Source organism: Macrobrachium rosenbergii, chromosome 2, assembly GCF_040412425.1.
Source record: "Macrobrachium rosenbergii isolate ZJJX-2024 chromosome 2, ASM4041242v1, whole genome shotgun sequence".
Classification (NCBI taxonomy): domain Eukaryota; kingdom Metazoa; phylum Arthropoda; class Malacostraca; order Decapoda; family Palaemonidae; genus Macrobrachium; species Macrobrachium rosenbergii.
In genome coordinates this window covers 51,551,771-51,576,770 of record NC_089742.1, presented here as the reverse complement: position 1 = coordinate 51,576,770, position 25,000 = coordinate 51,551,771, and the positions used below count along the sequence as shown (strand labels likewise).

Sequence of the window (25,000 nt, the reverse complement as noted above, 5' to 3'; positions counted from 1 at the left end):
ATATGAAAATATATTACTTCCGAGGTAGAGCGAATTGGATATTAAAGGACGTTTGTAGCTTAATGCTTGTATATGAATCACGGTGATGTGATAAAAATTCATTCATATGTGTGTGTTTGTGCGTGTGTGCGCGTGCGCACGAGTCTGCATGTGTGCTTGCACAACCCAACGTCATATGAAAAATTACTCGTTCCCAGTCCAGTTCCCAATGAAATTACAGTGCAATGCTCCCAAAATTACCCAGACAGCAGGCGACGAGGAATCAAAGCCCTACTGTTCCGGTTCATTAAAAAAATAACTTTTTTGTGGGGGTGGGGGTGGGGGAGAAAGGACGGGAACTAATTTTTTAATGACTGTACACTGACACACGTTCTCCCTTACGTACGAATACATAAAGTATGCAAATGCAGTCACACACACATGCACGGAATTTTTAAAAACTTTTGTGATCATTCTTCGTAAAATGACAATGATACGTTTGGCAAAGTTGTTTTACTTTCCTAAAACACCATTACTGATTGGGTGATTAGTCTGAATCTACTAAGATTTTAAGTGTCCCAAAATACACAGAGACGACGTCCTGGGCCCTATCAAACAGTGACCATGCTTGATTTCATGCTAAATAGTGATCTAACTAAGTAACGAAAGTTCAAAATAACCATAAAAGAAATTGAAAAATAACTACAGTAGAAACTGATAATACTGGACACCAGGAAAGAAAATTTGCTGATAACTACATTGTAAAATGGAACAGATTTGATAAAACAGAATATGGAATTTAGGCCAAAGGCCAAGCGCTGGAACCTATGAGGTCATTCAGCGCTGGAACTGAAATTTACAATAAAAAGGTTTGAAAGGTGAGACAGGAGGAAAACCTCGCAGTTGCACTATGAATCAATTTTTAGGGTAGGATGGAAAGTAGGATGGAAGAAAGAGAAGATGCACGGTAATACAGTAAAAGGAATGAAAGGGGTCGCAGCTAGGGGTCTAAGGGACGCTGCAAAGAACCTTGAGTAATGCCTACAGGGCACTGCATGAGGTGCACTGACGGCACTACCTCGCTACGGGAGGAACACATTTCGCAAGTAAGCTCACATTGCTGACGCCAGGCAGTTTAACCACAAACAAACAATACCTCCAATATAAGATTATTCCCTTCTTTACATACTCCCCTTCTTTCTTCATTTCAGATTCACCTCTGCTGAGAGACTTCAGCCCAGGACTTCAAGCATGTTTCGCCAAGCGGTTGAATTCTTCAGCCATCCTCACCCGAAAAGGGGTCGATGTTTCTGCACTTTGCCCCGTCGTGTGGGATTCGATCGTGTGTTGGCCTTACTCGAGACCCAACACAACTGCTATTTTGCCTTGCATGAGGGAACTGAATGGCGTCGTCTATGACACCAGAAGTAAGAAGTCTGATGTTTATACTAATCAATATTCAGTGCAAAGTGGTTTACAAAGTAATGAAGCTAGTTTATTGCAAAATCTTTTGGTTGGTTATTTCAGTTTTTATTTTTTTTCTGGTATTATAGATCTGACAATTAGTGAATTATGATACAATCAAATATAGATCAGCTATACATATACACACATATATAGCATACTTATATATATGTATATATATTTTATATACATATATAGAATATATATATAGATATATATGAATGTTTGATTTTAAATCAATTTTCCTTCGTGGCTGTAACTTTGCTCATATATATATATATGTATGTGCATATGAAAAAAATATAATATATATATGCATATATATATGCATATATATATAGTATATATATATATATATATATATATATATATATATATATATATATATATATATATATATATATATATACATATATATATATATATGAAAGAAATTTAGTCACTTAGGTGGCAATGTACCGAAAATGGTTAGATAATGGAAGAGGAAAGTTACAGAAGAAACTTAACCGCTGAAGCCAAAACAACTGCAACCAATTATACAAACGACCACAGATCGTTGAGTGGGTTCCAACTTGAGACAGAAAATTGTGATTTGACAAGACCTTTTGCTTCTGAAAAAAAAAAAAAAATAATGAACATTCCGAATACCTTCAAAGGTGTCCAAGAAATCGATGCGATGTTAATCGTCTGTCCTTTCCAGATAACGTCACTCGCTTTTGTCAAGCCAACGGGACCTGGGAGTCCAAGAGCAACTACAGTATGTGTTCCCCAATCATCGCTTCCATTGAAGAAATAGGTGAGATGGACGAAGACCAGTTATTAGATAAGCAAGCTAGATAATCTCAAAGGTTTCTCGGCCCGAGAGTTCAAGTTGGACCAAATCTGAATCGCTTAACGCGGCTAAGAATCAGCCCTTGTGCATAGAACTGTTGTGATTTCCCAACAGTCTATAGAACTGTTATGATTTCTCAACAGTCTTTAGAACTGTTATGATTTCCCAACAGTCTATAGAACTGTTATGATTTCCCAACAGTCTATAGAACTGTTACGATTTCCCAACAGTCTATAGAACTGTTATGATTTCCCAACAGTCTATAGAACTGTTATTAGTCAGGAAAACAAAAGTTATTTATTATTTTGTTTTTATGAGAGAAGTTTCTATGTTGAGAAGTTTCAATATTAAGTTTAAAGAACAGGCCATTAGTCAGTACCAGGCAACGTGGCCTGAATTCGCTCGGATTAAAATATCGAGCGAATTCGATGCTATTTTCAATGACGTCATCATGGTCAGCAACAGCTGATTGTGCTCTATGTATTTGAGATGTGTTAAAATCCACTTTATATTCCTCCCGGGAAATATATATAAAATGAACAACCAAGAAGATAGGAATAGGATAATATGGGTTTTTAAACAGCCCCACGAAACAGCTTGAAATGTATATTATTTATTTACTGGGAAGCCAAAGGTTATTTCCGTAAGCAAACCCCAACCACATATAAACTTCTTCATGAATCTCAGTAGCATGGACATTTATCAATCAATAACTGCTTCATTTACAGAGAGAAGGAGACTCCGTTGGGAAATCATAACATTTCTATAGACAAGGGCTGATTCTCAGAATGCTCTAAAGTATGCTGAAAACATACTTTAGAGCATTCCAAAGGTTGTTGCAGATTCCTTGTTTACAACAATCAACCTTCAACATTAATAATCTGTTAAAGATTATTGGTGATTGTATAACCAGCAGTAAGTTTAAAACATCTCTCTCCATCGCTCTCAGGCATTAGCCAAGACGGACGAAGTTCTGTAATAGGTTATCGGGAAGGAGATAGGTCATTAAAAAGTTTCATTGGGCGTGTTATAAGAACGGTTGCTAGTCCTGTTTCCCTTAGTTAGCATATCTTCACTGATTATATTATATCATGTCTAATAATTTTTCTCGATTAATACTTTCGATGAAGGTCCCAGAAAAGCTTTTTTTATTTATTTTTTTTTATTTCGACCCCGACAGATTTTTAAATATCTATTCGTTCCGTTTTTTGATAGGCTCATGTTTTCAGTCTTTTGTTTCCATTTCGACTCCTATAGTCTTTAGGTTTGTGCATAAAAGTGTTCAATCAGGTTCATGATTCAACAGCAGTTTACATATTACAAGAGTAGAATTTTTCAGTGATTGAATAAAAAAAAATTATGTTACCAGATTGAGAAATGTTTCGAGATTATACTGTATTAGGTAAATCTGCTTCCAATCTTACAGGTAAAATATACTTTAGGATTTTGAAATGATAATTTTTTTGTCAAGGCCACGTTGCCTGATACTGAAACTAATGGACTGTTCTTTAAACTTAATATTTAACCTTCTCAATATTCAAGCTTTTTTTCACAAAAACAATATAACAAATAACTAAGGCTAATGTCGAAGAACGAAATTCACCATATTTATAATCGCAGCCTTTGACTGTGGTCTTAACAACAACAGTATCAAACTTAAGGGTGAATATTATCAGTGTCTTCTGGTTTTTCATTTCCAGTTGGAGGCTCGTCCGAAAACATAACGCCTGACGTAACAACGGCCGAAAATGTGGCCACCCTTTATCTTCTTGGGTACGCGGCATCCGTCGTCGCTCTCAGCATTGGGCTGTATATTTTTACGAGATTGAAGTAAGTCAAGTCGAAACGTTGGTCCAGCTAATGCTATTTCCACTTCTCTCTCTCTCATACACACACATAATGAAGACAAAATTCACGAAGGAAAGAGAAGAGTGTTGCAGGCCTTTCGACTTATAGTCCTTTAGACTATAAGTCGAAAGGCCTTGCAGCACACCCATTATTTCTCTTCCTTCGTGGATTTTGTCTTTATTTATATATTTATTACGTTCCATATTCTCGTTATTCACACATATATACATAACATATATAAATATGTATATGTTCTGCTTTTAATCTAGCAGTTTAATATTTTTTTCTTAAAAAAGGCTTAGAAAAGAAAGAAAGAACTTTGAAAAGTACATATTTTGGCACACATATATATACACTATGTATATATATATATATATATATATATATATATATATATATATATATATATATATATATATATATATATATATATATACATATATATACATAAATTCTTATGCCACTGTTGTTGATAAATCTGTCAGAAGTTACATCAGTCTTTCCTAAAATTGCAATAAAGTTTTGCTCTTTCTCTTTCCGTCATAACTTTGCTCGGCGGGCGGAGACATCCACTCAGTGACAAGATCAGTATTACTTAGTCTAATTACATTTCCATTTAAGACACTTATGTGAGTGACAGCTCTCGGATGACTTAATTTTCTGTTCTCTTTTTCAGACACGAGTTGAAATATTTTAGGAGCCACTGGGTTAAAACTGAGGATGGGAATTAAATTAAACGAGTACTTGCTGCCCACCGGAAAAACTATCATGTTTAATTCTGAAACGATCATTTAAATGTTAGTGATGATGTTATCAGTATAGATGTACTAACAATAACACAACAACAGCTATCATCATCAGCAGCATAAAAATATAATAATAATAATAATAATAATAATAATAATAATAATAATAATAAATTACCTCTCTGACTTTAATTTCTTAATATTTTATTCTGCTTAATTATTCCTTTTTTCATATTTCGAGTACAACTAAAGCCATTTCCTCCATACTTTTCATTATTATTATTATTATTATTATTATTATTATTATTATTATTATTATTACTAATTATTATTACTAATGTTAGCATCAAAGATGTGACTTGATTCGTAGTTGAAATATGGAAAGAAGAATAATTAAGTAGAATAAAAGACTAAATTAAGAAAATGAGGTCAGAGAGGTCACCATAGATTACAAGAGATTGTCAAGGTAACCCGAATTATTTTCTGGTGGTCTTCAATGTCACAAGAGGTCATCATAGGTCACAAGAGGTCTTAAAGGTCACAAGAGGCCATCTCAGGTCAAAGGTTAAGAAATTTGGTAAAAAGCTGGGAGTCTTTGAACTGACAGAGGGGGAAATTGAAGCAAAAGTTTTAAGAAGAAAAGCTGTAATCTAGAGTAGGAAATGTACAAGAAAAAGCTAATGATTGCAATGATCTCAGAACGAAAGAGGTGTCTGAAGAGAATGTAATCTTGTAACGATCGTTAGCGCTAAATGGCACAGGAATGACAGAACTGGATCTTGCAAGAGCCGAAGGTTTATTTAGGGCAATCTGATGCACTTTTCTGAAATATTCATTTATGATCCGAATCATGATGAATAAATAAATTTAGCAACCTCTCTGTAAACAAACGCAATATCGTCAGTAAAATCATAGGATTACGAACCTCTGGAAGAAATATTTATGTACTGAATCATTAGTTCCTTCAAATTATATTTAATACAGAATTTCTGACTCAATTATTCATGAATACCTGAAAGAGGTAATTTTTAAATCATTATAAAACTTTTGAAGAGTCTATGTAGATAATTTTCTCTCTCTCCCTCTCTTTCAGGTTTTAATAAAGGCTTCTCATTATTTTTTTTTTTCAGGGACTTGCGTTGTGTTAGAAACACCATTCACACCCACCTGATGCTAACATATATGTTGGTTGATGTCTGCTGGCTTCTCGGTTCGTTCTTCCAGGTATTGGTCCTGTTTGCGCCAAGTCCAGTATCATTTGATACTTTCATATCACTATCTATAATATTAGATTCGGTTTCCTTGCAGTATATTTATCGGATAATTAACTTGGCTCGTTAATTCTGTTCACGTCTGAAATTAGTTTTTCTGTTCATGCACGATCATTGACTCCTTCTTCCTATTTTAGTGAATTTCAGTTTTTGCCCTTATTTATCCCTCACCCCTCCCTCCTATTAATATAAACCATGAAATTATCGATTTAACAACAGCAAAGGTTATCCTGACATGTTGTTTCTGTCGAAACCCGTCTTTGTTCGAAAATGATACTTAATAAATAATTTTCTTTTACAGATGGTGCTGCCAGAACCCAGAGGAGGAATTCCTTGTTTTTTAATTGTCGCTTACCATTTTCTACACGTCGCTAATTTTTCGTGGATGTTCGTTGAAGGTAAATGCAATCCTGATTTCAGGATTTGGTTAGGTTTCTTCAGTTCTTCAGGTTCTGTAAAATTCTGTACATAATTCAGTCCTTTTTTTTTTCTCGTAGTTTTGTGGGAAACTACAACTTTCTTTGAAAGGGTCTCTGAGCTGAGGGAAATGTAGAAATATTGTTGTTTGTTGTTTGAACAGAAACAGAAACTCTGATGATGGCAACAGCTGCTGTGGTTTGATAAAGTCTGTCAGTTCCTTGCATTTGCTCGAGATGTTTTGACTTCGGATTTTATTTGCGCTTAAACTTAGCAGATCGCTCTTTATTCCGGTACCTTTGCTTCATCGTCCCTCTAAAGGGAAACCCTAGCCTTGCACTCTTTATACAGACGTGTGTGTCTCTGTGCATGGTATTATTCTTATTATCACTCAGAAGATAAACCCTATGCATATGGAACAAGCTCACAGGGGTCCTTTGACTTGAAATCAAGCTTCCAAAGAATATAGTGTTCAGTAAAAAGAAGGACCAGAAGGTAATGGGAAATACAAAAGAAGAGATGACTTATCAAACAAGAAAAAGTAAATTAACATAATAATAAATAGAGATAAAAATGCAAGTAAATCAATAAAACAAAAAATACCAATATAAAATGAAACAGAAGGCAAACAAGATTATATATGACTGAGGCTCTCTCTCTCTCTCTCTCTCTCTCATCAGTACGTGTAATGCCTTCTACATGGAAAGAACACATTTCAGTGAATCAGACGTCTGCAAGCCTATTCCTGTGTGCCATGATTTTATAATCTGAAACATCAAGCTATTGTACGGCTGCAGAGTCTGATGAAGGCATGTAACGATAAGAATTCAGACTTTCCCTTGGAGGTAAATATGTTGTAAAGCAGAAAATGCGGGAGAGGAGAAGAGGGATCCGGGGTGAGTGGGGGCTGGGGAGGGGGTAAGGAGGGAGTAAGATGAATGAAGGCGAAATAGGATATTACTGCCTCTACATGAGTTTTTTTTTTACTTCTCCATCACTGGGGATCGATAATACTGGAAATATATGACTTGAATGGAGATTTGTATTAAATATCTGAGGAGAAGGGAACCAATATCAATGGCAAACATAAATATTTCCCAAAACAATAACACCATATAGTTTTTCATCAGACTTTATCGCAAGTTCTTCGTTCCTTATTAGTCATAAATGGATGAAAACGTTTCGGTGGTTTCCTGCCAGACGCCGCATTTCTTTGATTAAACTTAGAGGCCCTACATTTTCCCCCCCTGGTGATTGCAAAAAAGCTGCTCCTTATTTATGACTCACCGGGAGGAAAACCACATTATTTTTTATGTTAGATTTCCCATAGCATCCCTTGACAATTTTCTAAAAAATGCAGGACTGTGATTTAGAAATTCTGTAATTTTATGCTGCTATGAAACATGATGTGATGCCAAGAATAACCAAGTCTCCGGGTAAAAAAGATATAAATGACTGTTATAGAATTCTTAAAAAGATAATTCTCTGTTGTAACTGGCAGACAAATACACAGCAAAAGACTGATAATGATCCAGGAAATTACATGTTAAGAACACGTATGAGGGAACAGTTATAAAACTCTGAGACAAAGAACGGAATTAGTCAATAGTGAAAAATACCACACAGTAGTTTCACTACTGCAGTACATCCTCATTGGATATACTCTCTCTCTCTCTCTTACTGTTAACCCCGTAATGGGTCACTGTGGATGAGAACCGCAAGAGGGAATCCACTTATAGGTTTGTTAGGAATTGCCATTGACCTGGTCCTGACAACTGGCAAATTTTCAATTTTTCTCTTATTTCTCAGAATATCTGAAGGATGATCTCGTCCTTATCCATAGTTAACTTCATCGTAGTTTATAGTTTGTGGACGTATAAATGTTAATTATACTCAGGAAAGATAATCAAACAGTTTGTATTGTTTGTGTTGAACCCAGTTTGTCAAGGTATACATTAATGCATTGTTGTGGTGTTCAGCAATGGTACCTTTAATTTTTTATCTTTATTTCAGGTCTGTATCTCTACCTCCTTGTTGTCAAGACGTTTTACGTGGAGAAAATTAAAGTCCGATTATACATGCTTGTGGGATGGGGTAAGTCAGCTGTTTATGAAGCATCTCCCTATCATACAAGAATGTGACAATTAGACGTTGCTTTCAAAGACTTATTTCTGGAAAATATTTATATCCACATACGCCCCTATATTATATATCTATCTTAACCCCTCTTCTTTATTCTTCTATCAAGGAAATTCCCTCTTAAAAATTATTAGTTGTGCTTGGTTAGAAAATTCAAGTATAACTGATAAACCTTCTGAAATGATTATATTACATTTTGAATTTTAAGTTTACAAGTCATTTGAATATTTTATTTCAACTAGATTTTTTTATGTGTATTCACTTTAGTATTTCAGGTTATCTTATAAAACCATGCACGTTATGCATAATAAGCATGTGTTAGGAGTTCTCATAGACATATTATTTGCTTTAGTTTAGCTGGGTAGTTGGCCGAGACTATAATAGAATCGAATAAACTAAATATGTTAATATGTGCGAGAGGGCATAACAGAAGAAAACCGATAATAACAGAGAAACAGAAAAAAACGAATTGAGCGATCCCAGATGTCTGCACCGTCTAACTGGCGCTGGTGTAAGAGAGTTGTGTATCATGAAATTTGAAAATATATATAGTCAGCATTTTAGTGAGTCGATCATCAAGGATCAAGTGTCAATTGAACAAAATGGATGTCTGAGGGCCTCCGGATGCATATGTTCGGCGGACGCGTTTGCGCCATCAAACTCCATAACAACTAATTGAGCTAAAAGTAAAGAAAGAGCGAACGTGAATATTAATGGGAAGGAACCCATAGAACGAAACTCGGGAAATTTATACTAGACATGGCCACAATTCGCACTCTGAGAGAGGCTCTTATGTAAGAGGGTCTTGAAACAGAAGTCAGTGAGAAGAGAGGCACCGAGGGCAGAGAATGTGAGACTTTGGGGAAGTGACAGTAAAAGGCCCTAAGTGGTTGGTGCACTTATAAGTTTCTGTTTGCCCGAAGACTAAGTGAAAATCCCAAGTCCAAATTTGCGGACTTATAGAATTTACTGGGAGCCTTTTAAGATAAAGACTAAGTCACAGCTACTACCCAAGAAACAGGTGGAAGAGAAATTATAATTTTTTAAGACACTTATAAATGCAGGAAAACACGATTTATTTCAACGATGAACAAATTAAACTGTTTTAAGAGAGCTGACATCTGAGCAAGGCTGAAATGAGTTCAAAAAAATATCTTTACAGTTTCAGCGGTGCAAATAGATACAGTTTTGTAAAGAATAAGATTCTGCTATATATATTTATATATACAGTATATATATATATAGATAGATAGATATAGATATATACACACAGACATATACATTTATACATATGTATACACATATATGTATATACTGTATATATACAATTTACTTATATATATATATATATATATATATATATATATATATTATATATATATATATATATATATATATACATATATATATAATATATATATGAATATGTATATATACTTTTTTTTTCTTCAGGTTTCAATCACAAGAGGAGGTGCTTTAAGCATATGAGTTAGTCATATTTGGATGCTTTACATTCTTAGAGCGATGTTTCACCATAAATCCTGAAGCAGAGCGAGTGATTGACTGTAGCCTGCAGGTTTCACGAATTAATATTATAATGTCGATGGATCCCCGATTAGGATATAGGCTAAATAACTAATCTGCATTGTAAACATATACTTCTCTCTCTCTCTCTCTCTCTCTCTCTCTCTCTCTTTAAGCATCCTTGACCAATGCATTTCCTGTCTTGTGGTAGCTGTTATTGCTGTTGGCTGTTATTGTAGGTTCTTGTTCTGCCATTAGCCAACTTATATCTATGTGCAGATGGCATTATGTAATAGGAGGATATCTGCCCATTAGTTAGCCTATAGTGGAGACTGAAGCCTTTGGAACTGAGTGTCAGTGGAAATGTTCCTCAACGTGGTTGGTTTAGGTCCTTATTATATAATAAAAGTTATAGTACTTCAGGTTCAGGCCTTTGGGTGATTATTCTTTAAAGGTTTGGAATGCGACGCCTTGGTGTCTATGGTACTGTAGACATCTTTGAAGGCGTAGGTTCTGGGAATTCACAGTTCTTAATGAAGAAGCAGATTTGTATACAATTTTCACTGACTGTTCCTTTGCTGCAGAAAGTGGCAGAGAAGTCTGTTATACGTTCAACTGTAGGTGTTAAGTCATCTTAAAATCAGGTTTATCAATGACAGAGGTTCTTCTTTGAAGGTTGTACTTTTTACCACTCCTGTGTAACTTATAACTAGTCTCTAGAGGCATCCCGAACTTAGAATTCATCCGGTTTTCAGTAGCACAGTCCTGATGACCGTTGTTGATAGGAAGTTGCTATGATCAATCTACAGTAGTTCCTTGGTGAAAATAATGTCGTCGACAGATGCAGTATATTCTGTGTGTAATATATATATATATATATATATATATATATATATATATATATATATATATATATATATATATATATATATATATATATATATATATATTTATGTATGTGTATAATATATATACACATAAATATAAGTATATAGATATATATATATATATATATATATATATATATATATATATATATATTATAAGATTAAATATCACAGTACATCATGTTGTCACGTAAATATTTTTTGACTCTCTCTCTCTCTTCTCTCTTTTGTGCATGTATATATATATATATATATATATATATATATATATATATATATATATATATATATATATATATATATATATATATTACACAAAGAGAGAGAGAGAGAGAGAGAGAGAGAGAGAGAGAGAGAGAGAGAGAGAGAGAGAGAGAGAGAGAGAGAGAGAGAGTCAGAAAAACATTGCATTACAAAGACAACATGATGTACATGTAAGACACTTATTCTTATATGTAAATAAATGGTCTAGCAATACAAAAAATGGTTAGACACTCTCCCCAACTCAACAGGAACTGTCGTCACTGAGGAATATTTCAGCAATGTAGGCACTCATAATGAAATCCTTGCATATTATACGGCTTTTGTAAAATCCTTTTTCGATATTTCGAAATTAATAATGACAGTGAAGGATAATAATGCATTAATTCTTTTTATTATTAACTCTACAGGGTCACCGCTCCCCGTGATTGTGTTGTGGGTTATACTGAGGTGTCTCTTCGTGCCATCAAGAAAGGTAAGAGGATTTTTAGCCATAAAAATATGGCTGATGCTTTGTAAGCAGGCTACAACGCCTGAAAATTGCTATTGATATTATTTAAGAATATTTCTAAGTGGATTAACTAAATTGAATTGAATACAGAATTTAGGCCAAAGGCCAAGCACTGGGATCAATCAGGTCATTCAGCGCTGAAACGGAAATTGACAGAAGGTCTGAAAGGGGTACCAGGAGGAAAACCTCGCAGTTGCACTATGAATCAATTGTTAGCAGAGGGTGGAAAGTAAGATGGAAGAAAGAGAATATGAAAGGAGGTACATTAAAAGGAACGAAAGGGGTTGCAGCTAGGGGTCGAAGGCACGCTGCAAAAAACCTTAAGTAATGCCTACAGTGCACAGCATGAGGTGCACTTACGGCACTACCCCCTCCCCTACGGGATCTAAGTGGATTAAGGCTTGACTTGCTTATTCAGGGGCCGCAGTTCAAGTCCTAAGGAAGGGGTTACTGCTCAAAAATTTTAATGCTAATATTTCCAGTACAGATTTAATAAAATCACTGCTACAAATATTAACCGCGTTTTCCAGGGATACGTTAATGATGCAAGGTCAGGCGACTGTTCAGCCAGTTAATATTTTTCACAGTCTATTTAAAAAACCATGATAATACCTACTGTGGTTTCGTAATCCTATGTTATCACTGCTCAGACAGGAGTGAAATTCTCATTTCATCATAATTAGAAATATTGTGATTTAGGATTTTAACCTTAATTCAATATAAGTATAGTCCTGCTAATAATCCAGAGATAACCCCCATTTTCGTAGAATTGCTTGATGAAAAGAGGAATACAACTAAAAAAAAAAATCAGTAATGAGACGAGCAGATTATCACATAATCAGCAAAAGCTGAAAGGTACCGCGGGGGCAAAGTTCTAGTAAACAGAGTTTAATATCCCCAGCGCCATATACGACGCGCTCTGCTAACCTAACCAAGAAGAAGAAGAAGACGGAGAAGAAGAGGAAGTTGGGATTAATTTAGCGAAAGCTATTAGACGGGAGTTGCCGAGAGAAAATCACAGCGGAATACAAATGCCATATCTACGTCAAGCCCATGCGTGCGAAATTAATATTATTGAATATTCAGCTAATTTCCATACTTCTCTCTCTCTCTCTACAGAAAATAGATATTGCTGTTCATGACGAGTCTTTTTCATTTGGAAATATTCATATCAAAATTTTTGTAATATTACTGACACGTGTCGAAAGGTTAATAGTATAAATTATTACGACCTCCGAACAGAAGATATTTTTCGGAATAACATCATTTTAAGCCAATTCACACACATCAGCTTCGAATGTAAATCCGCAGTCAGGAATAATCGGTGTTTCTCAAACCACTCTGGGCCAAAACTGCACGAAACTGCACGAATGCCCTACTATGACCCGTGACGTCATAGGAAGTTTAAGGGGAAGAGCAGTTCATCAGCTTTTCTGCTCTTAATGATATGAAAGACTTTACGTCAAGTCTATGGAAAACTTTGTTTTATCAAGTTTATGAAAGACTTCAGGACTTTATGTTTTCACTCTTGATCCAGGATGAGTTCCTGCACAGTCTGGAAGTCACTCTCTCAACAAAACAAATAATGCGCCGAAGTTTCATCGGCGCCATCGAGTTTTCTGTACAGTCGTTACAGCGTATAATCAAGGCCACCGAAAATCAGATGTATCTTTCGGTGGTCTCGGTATAATGCCCATGAAACTTTAACCACGGCCCGGTGATGGGCTATCCTATATCGTTGCCAGAAGCACGATTATGGCTAACTTTAATCTTAAATAAAATAAAAACTGTTGAGGCTAGAGGGCTGTAATTTGGTATGTTTGATGACTGGAGGGTGGATGATCAACGTACCAATTTGGAGCCCTCTAGCCTCAGTAGGTTTTAAGATCTGAGGGCGGAGAGAAAAACTGGAGACAGAAAAAAGTGCGGACGGACAGACAAAGCTAGCACAATAGTTTTCTTTTACAGAAAACTAAAAGTTGAAATATTCAAAGTATTCAAGAGAAGTCTTTCGTATTCATGCCTTTGCGACCTTATTTGTATATCAGTAAAAAATATGCATTTTTCTTTTATTCTGCTAACTGTGTCTTTGAAATGTAATTTTGTTCTTTCGCTTGCAATGTTACCAAAGATGGTCGATCTTCTTCTTCTTATTTTAACGTGCTTGTTTTCCCATTTGTATGGTAGGGTGTAAAACTTCGTCTGAAATTCATATTTACCTAACGTTACTAGATCCTTTCATCATGGGTCTATTCGGAAACGATATATTTGTTGGCCACTCCAGCCTCTTATTAACTTGCAGAACTTATAGAACTTATAAAAAATGGTTCTAGTGGCGAAAAGGTAAACTCTAAAATTCAGTATGTTTGTAGATTTTATGTGGCCATTAATCTTTCCCATGGATCTTTTATACTTGCTTTCATTTTTTCTTATCCATTTGCTTATTTATACTAACGTTGTCTGATAAACTTTTCTGTAAGAGTCATAGAAGAACCATGTCCTCCGAATCATTAAAATTTTATCACTGCCGAACTCAAGAGGAGTTGAACAATCTTTCTTATCACTATTCCCTGATCTGCTAAAGTGATTAGTGCCGTGGCATGCAACTCAGATGTCGCGGGTTCGCGTCTCCCCCAGGGCGATGAAAGATCACTGACTCTCTATCATGATCAGTTATTGCTGCGATGTGGGGTCTTCGGTGGGAGGTTGAAACCAACATTCTTTGGAAGTTTGAATTTCAAGTCAATGGCCCCTTTGGTGTGCTTGTTCCATGTGACTAGGTTTCATCTTCTGAAATAATAATAATAATAATAATAATAATAATAATAATAATAATAATAATAATAATAATAATAATAATGATTCTTTCAGAAAAAGGATTATCCATTATCCTTGTTCGACGAGGCGAATTCAAGCTGTCCTTGGCTGGAAGACTCTTTCTTCGACTGGGTTCACAAAGGACCTGTTCTTGCGATACTGATAGTCAACACATACTTTTTGATACACGTTATGGTGGTAAGTGTCCAGTTCTGCGTCGTCCCTGGCTATTCTCCTTGCATTTTAATACATTTTTGTCTATTTGTTCATTTATTTTTTTATTTCTAATAAGTGAGATCTTTCTGTATTTCATTCTTTGAAAGCTTGAATTTCAAGTCATTGGCCCCTGTGAGCTTGTTCCATATGAATAGGGCTCATCTTCTGAATAATAATAATAATAATAATAATAATAATAATAATAATAATAATAATAATAATAATAATAATAATAATAATGATTAGAGAAAAACATTTTGACTGAAGATGAACCCAGAGAGAGGGTTTGAAAGCTTTATAAAAAATTCTACTCGAGTTTTTAACAATTATATCATTGTGGACCCTTTAGAACTTTTGTGAACTCTCGTGATAGAGAGTTTTTCTCCCAACTAAATTTGTCCACGTAGACATTCATTTCAAAATAATAATAATAATAATAATAATAATAATAATAATAATAATAATAATAATAATAATAATAATAATAATAATAATAATAAACACCCCAGAAATTTACAGCAATAGACTTGACGGAGGCTGAGGATCATTGTCAGCTGAAAGTTCTAATCTGATGTAAATAATCCAAGAAATTGACCAGACTAAAAGAAATCGAGTAGAGGAAGAGGTAAAGGATTGGATTTAGTACAGTTCACAATTATAAACTTAGAAAGTTATTACGAAATGACTGGATTAAATTTTGGGAGCATCATTACGCAAGGAGAGTTTCTAGGGGGACATTGTCCTTCTAATTTATAGCCTTAAGAATGTCAAAACATAAAAAAAATATCTCGTGGAACCCAGAGACGTGAAGGCCGAATATGATTGTTAAGGCAGCTGGAATAGTTAGGTTTTTCCTTCACTGGAGCAGCAAAAAGTGAATGTGCTCATGATGGGGGGTAAACATATTATAAAACATATCAACAGTAAATTTACTAGACTAAGCAAGGCAACCAAATACACAGACTTATTGTTCTTCATATATATACAGTATACATATATATACATATATACATACATACATACATATATGTATATATATATGAATATATACTATGCATATACAATTATATATTATATATATAGATATATACACAAATACATTATATATGTATATATATGCACACATATATAGTATATATATACATATATATACCTGTGCCTAAAATAAATACTTAGAGAGAGAGAGAGAGAGAGAGAGAGAGAAATTTAATTTCTGCCAACGAAGTTGCAAGCCCGTAATATTTTCGCTAATGTCTCCAGATTTACTTGACTGCGTTTCAGAAAATACCTTAAGAATGGATGAGCGGATTGAGATGAACCTTGATGAAACCATTCACTGAGTTATCTTCACCCAACCCTCTCCGTAATGAACTTAATATTGGATTTCGAAGAAGACTTGATAGTTTGTTGCCCTGGAAACTATCATTTTAGGTAATACTTTCTGAGGCAGAAACCTCTCGTCATCTTGATTGGATTTTCCGGGATCAAGTAACTGATATCTCATAATTTCCATGACGTGTCTTGGCAATCTGAATTCGAAGGAATTCAGTGAAATACAAATTGCTTGTAGTATTTTCAGTGATACTATGGTCTTGCTAATATTTTTGGATTAATGGCTACTTTAGAACTGTTTCAGATATACAATTTTTACTTCGAAAAAAACAAAAGAAGAAAAATCTTAAAATAAAAGGTACCTTTAACAATATATGATGCTGAAACATATAAACATACAAAAACACATAAGTGCATAAAAACAAACATGCATAGATGCCACTTTGTTTAACATAGTAGCCCTTGGTAGTGTAAGATCTAGTGACAGTCTTTCTACCCTGTTGTGCGTTGGTTTAAATCCCAAAACGTAAAAAATGGTTCATTGAATTTAGGACTTGCAGTAATAAGCTTATCCAAGAAGTGAGGAAATCGAGAAGTCAGGAGGTCATTGTAATTATTAACAGTATATACATACATACATACTTATATACAAACGCCCAAACCCGCACATAAATACACATATTTTATATATGTGTATGGATGTGCACATATGTGTGTGTGTGTGGAGAGAGAGAGAGAGAGAGAGAGAGAGAGAGAGAGAGAGAGAGAGAGAGAGAGAGTCTCTGCCTATCATGAGAACTGATCGACAGTATATGGTGCTCCAATACAGAGATGTTACCACACAAATCCCTGTAACTACCTTACGACAAATCTAGAGTAAACACACAGCTATAAATAACATCTAACTAAAGGAACAAACACTGTATGTGTGTATGTTGCATATAAACACATATATATTATTCTTAAGGTCCTGGTGAAAAAGCTACGTTCGACAGCTACTCTGCAGGCCCAGCCGTGGTTGCAACAGACAGCGAGAGCCCTCCGTTCGCTTCTCGTCTTGATGCCGTTACTGGGATCACCCCACGTGCTTCTGCTGGTAGGGGCCACCAGAGGACCTCTAGCAATATTTACAGCGTACTTGAGAGCCCTTATTCTCTCAACACAGGTGAGACTCTTACAACGTCCTTAGATTAGGGTAGAATAGACGATAGAATTTAGGCCAAAGGCCAAGTGCTGGGACCTTTTGCGGTCATTCAGCGCTGAAAGAGAAATTGAGAGTATAGAAAGGTTTGAAAGGTGTAACAGGAGGATAACCTCGCAGGTGCACTATAAAACAATTGTTGTGAACGGGTGTATAGCAAGATGGAAGAAAGAGAGTATGAACGGAGGTACATTAACAGGAATGAAAGGGGTTGCAGCTAGGGGCCGAAGGGACGCCGCAAAGGACCTTAAGGGATGCCTACAGTGCACCGCATGAGGTGCACTGACGGCACTACCCACAACCGCGGGGGGTCCTAGATTAGGTTCCTGAATTGTGCGGCAGGAAAGTAAATGTCATTGGTCCAAATGCTCGCTCTGGAAGGTTTGTTAAGCTGTCCGATAATACGCAGATTCCCCATAACTTTGCTTTAACCAGATTCGTTTAATATGACAAAAGGATGCATATGGCGGCGAGTTTATGCTAGCCTCGGTGTGTAGAGTGACCTACATTCAGTGCCAGGGAAAATATTAACCTCGTCCACTGGACTAGAAAACTGGATGGAACGCAATAAGATATGTACCGAGAGAACTGGAAGGTTTTATACGCGAACAGAAATTCAATAATATCAACATCAGTTCTAGATCTTCGGAAAGTCAGTACACGAAATACCAAACGATTTTAAAACTTGATGCCAAATTGGCTTTTCATTGAATGATAGTAATTTCTGAAGGCTTATTACTAATCACAAAATTTGTCTTTCGTACAAGGAATATTCTCTACAGTATCAGAGTAGTAAAAATTTCATACGGAAATCATTTATTTTATTTTACAAATTCGTCGCGGTTGGTTAAAAGAGTCAAGGAGTCAAGAAATCTACATCAGGGCCTGTTATTCCCTTCAACACAGTGGTTTTTACCCTGGGGTAACCTGTACCCCCAAGAGATACGAAACCTTAAACCTGGGGGTACGAGACATGATAGCCAGTGCAATGGTACTGCATAGTTACTGTATATTTATCATATGTTTGTACTGTATTTATATTGGATGGGGGTACGAGAAAATATTTTGAGGTATCAAGGGGTACGGGCACTGAAAAAGGTTAAGAACCACTGCACACATTACTGCACTTAGGGCCGCCTTTAAGAGGCAATATCATTTACAGAAACGATAACGGCTGGTTAACAGTTTAATCCTAAATGGTTCACTGAAAGCATGAAAGAAAAATGAACAAGGAAACGTGAGAAGTAGAATGATTTCAGTAGCCAATGTCTGGGGGAAAATAGAAGCAATCAGAAAGTTCCCGACCTTAAGCGGATCCATGATGGAATGACAAAATTGGACGACTTGTAAATAAACATTTCATAGACGGTTCTATAGACATTTGAGTCCTAGAATTTGAATGATTTCAGCAGCCAATGTCAGGGGAAAATAGAAGCAATCAGAAAGTTCCCGACCATAAGCGAATCGATGATAGAATGACAAAATTGGATGACTTCTAGATAAGCATTTCAAAGACGGGTTTACAGAAATTTGAGTCCGAGAATTTGAATGATTTCAGTAGCCACTGTCAGGGGGAAAACAGAGGCAATCAGAAAATTCCCGATGATGGAATGACAAAATTGGATGACTTCTAAATAAACATTTCATCAGAGACAGGTCTATAGACATTTGAGTCCTAAAGGACGCAAAGAATCCTGTGGAGTCCTCCTCTATTAATCACAATGAAGCAGAGAAGAGGAAAGAAAGAGATTAGTGAGCACACAACACAATGTTGCGTAAGGGGCAGATTAATCAAGAGGAATTGCTTAGAGAAAGAAAAAAAATACTGTCTTAAAGAATCCGATCTGATTCTTCCAAGAAATGAGTATGATTTACTGTAATTCCAAGCTAATATTGAATGTAAGGGATGGGGATTACCTTATATTTAATGTTAACTTGGCATTACAAGTAAATGGTACTCATTTCTTGGAAGAATGGATGCGGGGTTACCTTATTTATATGATATTATACGGCATTATTATGGGCAGTAATTTTGTTTATGTCGATTTTTTTTATTTTAAGGAAAGTTTGTCTCTCATATAGGTTCCAAATTAAGCTAAATCACTAGTCTCTCACGTATAAACACACACACACACACATATATATACACATATATATATGTGTGTGTGTGTGTGTAAATTTTGTACAATTGAATAAAGATGTATGAATAAGAATATGAGATACTTTTAAAATGATGTTGAACAATAGCATGTAAACGATACATTCGGAAACAGAAAAAGCTCATTAACAAAGAATTTGTCTAAATAACGAACTGTACGTAAGCAAGCACCGGTTATTGTGGATGTTACATTAACATCCACTCAAACGCAACTTGATACTGAACATTCAATTAAGTACATTACAACGGTTACCCCCAAAACCAACCCTTCGTGAGCTGACAGGCAGAAATGGGACGAGAGGTTTTCACGAGGCTTTCTCAGACTCCTGTCAAGGCGATGCTCACATTCTATTTTAAAAATGCAAATCACGGTTGTCTTTTCTGATCGCTCCCCGAGACGAGAAAATAAAAGGTATCCTCTCTAAGGTCGAGAACGCTAGTCTTCAAAACGAGAAATCATTCTTATTGACTTTGCCCGTGGCTGCGTGTAGCTGTGTGTGTGTGCGTGTATGTGAGTGTGCGTGTGAGGTGGGGAAAGCTCATGTTTCTTCATGCCCCCCTGGATCAACACAGCAAATCTCAAATTGCAAATATCAGAGGTGACGGGATTCTTGAGATATAGGAGGACCTGATACCCGAGACCTCTGACGTAAAAATTTTCATTCACGAAGCAAAGGAAATTAAGTTTAGAACAAAGATAAGCTATTATTCATGGATTCAAGGTTCAAACGTCGCTCAGAACTAGGTGTGGGGAGTGACAGGGCATTAGGATTTGGGATGTGGCACAATGCCCAAGTGGCAGAATACATACCCACTTCACTCACGAAGTCTGGAGGATTAAGACAAACGGTTCTTGATGACCCGGTTGAAACACCGAGATGAGAAATGAGATGAAATCTAAATCGAATTTGTTACGACGGATTACATAAACATATTTTTTCCCTTGTGAACAGGAACTTGAAGTATTAATGAGACATCCCAAATAAGCAACCAACGCAAATTCCACCTCCTTCGTATTTTCCCTCTAATTCTTACCACAAAGAGAAATAGATTAGACATTTGTGGCCATCAAAACCATCGCTCTGCTGAACCCAAGACTGATTTTCCAGGGCTTGGTTGTGACAGTCATCTACTGTTTCTTGAACAGCGAAGTTCAGGAGTCCATCAGCAACCACGTAGAGAGATGGAAAAGCACCAGAGATGTTCCAGTTGGTTCGCAATGTTCGTACGCCACGAAAAACATCGGTAACATTGACCACTGCAACCCCAAAACATCTGTGAGGTAATTCTAATAAGAACTGAATTATTGTTAGGTGTTTTCTGTGTTATAGTAAGAGTTTTGTTTTACTTTGAAGCGAGGTATTACCGGAAATTGAAGGGTTATTCTGGATATACTGTACAGACTATGGACACATCTTTCAATTAGCCTACTTCTTTGAAGTAGGTTAGTTCTCTGAGAAAATATTGTGAAATAATGAAGGCTAATTTCCAACGTTTATCTACTGCACACACATACATACAGACAGACACACACATGTATATATATATATATATATATATATATATATATATATATATATATATATATATATATATATATATATATATATATATATATATATATTTTATGAATGTCTTTTACTGTAATACAACAATATAATATGAAGATAAAAAGACCCATAAAACACTATTTGAACATTTGCAACCATATATTCGAGCACTTTCCTCTGTGGCTCTGTTCACGGGAAAAATATGGACAGATGATGTGTTACAAGAGTATACATACTGCCACACCTACATATGCTTTGTATATATACTCTTGTAACGCATCATCTGCCCATATTTTACCAGTGAACAGGGGCACAGAAGGAAGTGCCCCAAATACATGGTTGCAAATGTTCAAATAGTGTTTTGTTGGCCTTTTATATATATATATATATATATATATATATATATATATATATATATATATATATATATATATATATATATATATGTGTGTGTGTGTGTGTGTGTGTGTGTGTATATATACTGTATATATGTATATATATATATATATATATATATATATATATATATATATATATATATATATATATATATTGAATTCTGTGTTAAATAGATTTTGGTGTCCTAGCTGTGATAACTATGTTTATGACAAACTGGGTCATACTAACTATACTTGCTTATTTTACTGCGCTTCCCACCCCCCTGCCGAAACGCAAGGCTCCTGGAAAACAACACAGTAGGCGAAGCCGTACCTATGCACTGCATGAACCTGGCGTCTAATCTGGGTCTGGACTCGCCTGAGAGCGGAGCACACTGCAGTATCAGCGTAGGAAGTCCCAAGCCAGAAAATTACATTCCTCTCCTAGTGTTCCCGCCGCTCTTTCCAGCAATACCGTGCTCCTCAGTCCCCGATATGATGTGAGTGTATCTTCCGAGAAATGGACGAGTTATGGGCTGTTTCTTGTGCGTATCTTGCATTTCATTCTGATGTATGGTAAGGGTATGATAGTGCTTGCTATGGCTGCTGAAAATTAGAGAATTAAAATAGTGAGGGAGAGAGAGAGAGCGCTGTAATATTAAGAATTTTGTTAGAGAGAGAGAGAGAGAGAGAGAGAGAGAGAGAGAGAGAGAGAGAGAGAGAGAGAGAGAGAGAGAGAGAGAGCTGTAATATTAAGAATTTTGTAAGAGAGAGAGAGAGAGAGAGAGAGAGAGAGAGAGAGAGAGAGAGAGAGAGAGAGAGAGAGAGAGAGAGAGAGAGAGAGAGGGGGCTGTAATATTAAAAATTTAACATCTTATTAGTTCAGCAATTCTGTTATTCTGATTCTAAATTTCCAGTGAGAGGAGAGGAAAAACATCATGGCAATATATCTCAAAAGTGACTATAGAGCCCTGCAGTGCAATAACGGCATTGTTTTCTTCTTTCTTCAAGGTCGTAGTCTCCGTCATCACCAAGTCTCTCTATAAGTGAACAGACTTAAGAGCTTTGTTCATTAAGATGTATAGAATGTGTGAGATCAGATATTATGATTTGTGTGAATATTGTGCTCTGGCCTGGAATTGTTTGTTCGCCATATCTTTATGAAAGTGAAGACGAGGAGAAAGAAATGGGAATCTTCAATTAGTAAATTCTTGTTAATTTTCACGAATCAGGAATCATCCTGCCCTCTCTCTCTCTCTCTCTCTCTCTCTCTCTCTCTCTCGTTCCAGTTTACCTGACATACCTGTGCGTTACTGATTTACTGAAAGGCCCAATGACATTTCTATATTAATACTGTTTCCTATCTAATTGCTTCGACACAGAAAGTCACAAGCCCACGGGAGCAGTCCTTCCATGCTATCAAATCCGAATTCATCTGGCGCGTCCACTCTTCCCAAACTGACAGATGGTGAAAACACGCCATCTGCCACAACCTCCTGTCTTCCTGCCTCGACGTCAACTTCGACCACCCACACCCCGTCGCCCCCCCGAGTCTCCAGGATGCTTAGGCAGTTCACTATAAGCAACACACAGGACATCCAAGAAGCCAGGAAAGAGATACTGGCGACATCTTGAATAGTATTATGATGTCTTCTAGGACTTTTGGGACTTAGTGAGGGACTGTGATGTGAGGCTAATACTGTAGGCATATGTGATATCAAAATACTGGTGAATATTTCCGTCACCAGTTCATATTATTAATCTATGACTTACGGAGGTAAAAGAACTTGTATTTGTTTTTAAAAAAAGCCGTAAGGTGCAAATGTTGACAAAAAATTTTTCCCACTCTTGCGGGACTGATGTACTAGTTTAAGTTTGTGAAAGTTGGTCTATGAAACACACACACACACACACATACATACATATATGTAGCCTACGTATGTAAATTTATGTGTGTATATATATAAATATATACATACACTTTCCCAAAACTTTTAAAAATATCTATAAATATTTTCAACAATTTTGATGTGTATATATATATACATATATATATATATATATATATATATATATATATATATATATATATATATATATATTATTACACTTTTGTACGTGATTCAACGTCTCCAAAAACTGAAAGAGAAAATAACTATCATTTAGTCTAGAAGAAAATATAACAGAAGGAGGTACAGGTCCTGACTCGACATGCCGTAATGTGAAATTTGTCAGCAAAGGTTTAAGAAAGAAAAGTGTCGAGTCTCTCATCCACTATAAATACATACGTACATACGTACAAACTATATATCATTTAGTCTAGAAGAAAATATAACAAGATTTATATTTAAGAAAGAAAAGTATATCCATATGTGTATATTTGCAAATACATACATATACATATATGCATATATATCTATATATATACATATATTATATATATATGTATATATACATACAAATGTATCATTACGCCAGGCCCCATAAAAGCGTCGGCCCCGTAAGAAAATCAAACATGACGTTACTACTAAAATCACATGTCGACTGTTAAACCACGAATTACCTAATTTTGCAAAATAACTCCCACAGCACTAAACACTTCATATACCTACACAGAAGGCTCATCAGCAATGCGTCAAACCTCGCTACATACACCTCAATATTATCTGCCATCTTGCAAGCGTTCTTGTGTTTCTTCGGCATTTAAGACCTTATTTTTTTTTAGGCAACCTCAATCACAACCTCTGTCTAATCCTTTCTAAGTTTTCTTTCCCACCTTATTGTGTCCTGCCACTCTTCTATCTTCCTCCCACTCTTTCTATCTTCCACTTTTCTCCCACTCTTTCTATCTTCCACTCTTCTATCTTAGGACAGTCTGGTATCATGAGTTAAAGAATACAGCTAAAGAATGCAATCTTAGGACAGTTGTATCTTCAGCTGCACTATCTTTATATCTTCCACTTCCACTCTTCTATCTTAGGACAGTCTGGTATCATGAACTAAAGAATGCAGCTGCACTATCTTCCTGTCACTCTTTCTATCTTCCACTCTTCTCTTAGGTCTTGGGACAGTCTGGTCATCATCTTCCAACCAAAGAATCATGAGTTAAAGAATGCAGCTGCACTATCTCCTGTCATCTTTCCTGTCTTCCACTTCTACTTAGGACAGTCTGGTATCATGATCTTTGTATCTTCCACTCTTCTTCCACTCTACTATCTTAGGCCAGTCAGGCATCATGAGTTAAAGAATGCAGCTACACTACATTACAATTCATAAGGTAAGGTTCACTCTAAATTATACTGTCGAAGTGTTAACAAATCAACTGTAGTAACAATGCCTTGGCCGTACCACAGTGGGAATTCAATTAGATGTGGCTCCACGTTTAAAGTTTAGCTGGAAATACAGATTACGCCTTTTTAAACACGTTGCACTTGGCATGAAATGGAATACGTTATGATGAGAAAGCACAT

At 35.8% G+C, this 25,000-nt stretch overlaps 1 protein-coding gene and 1 long non-coding RNA gene across 2 annotated transcripts in view; one reads left to right on the top strand and one right to left on the bottom strand.

Moving 5' to 3' along the window:
* Positions 1-23,165, top strand: part of LOC136849257 (diuretic hormone receptor-like) — a 27,415-nt gene extending 4,250 nt beyond the window's left edge. The window contains exons 2-12 of the mRNA XM_067122536.1: positions 1,191-1,406; positions 2,144-2,239; positions 3,976-4,105; positions 6,000-6,093; positions 6,442-6,538; positions 8,571-8,694; positions 11,779-11,843; positions 17,212-17,409; positions 20,729-20,885; positions 21,830-22,030; positions 22,913-23,165. Coding sequence (XP_066978637.1) covers positions 1,191-1,406; positions 2,144-2,239; positions 3,976-4,105; positions 6,000-6,093; positions 6,442-6,538; positions 8,571-8,694; positions 11,779-11,843; positions 17,212-17,409; positions 20,729-20,885; positions 21,830-22,030; positions 22,913-23,165 — 1,631 coding nt within the window. The remainder of the gene's footprint in view (positions 1-1,190; positions 1,407-2,143; positions 2,240-3,975; positions 4,106-5,999; positions 6,094-6,441; positions 6,539-8,570; positions 8,695-11,778; positions 11,844-17,211; positions 17,410-20,728; positions 20,886-21,829; positions 22,031-22,912) is intronic.
* Positions 1-25,000, bottom strand: part of LOC136846725 (uncharacterized) — a 119,639-nt gene that overhangs the window by 85,250 nt on the left and 9,389 nt on the right. The gene's annotated exons all lie outside the window — the stretch shown is intronic.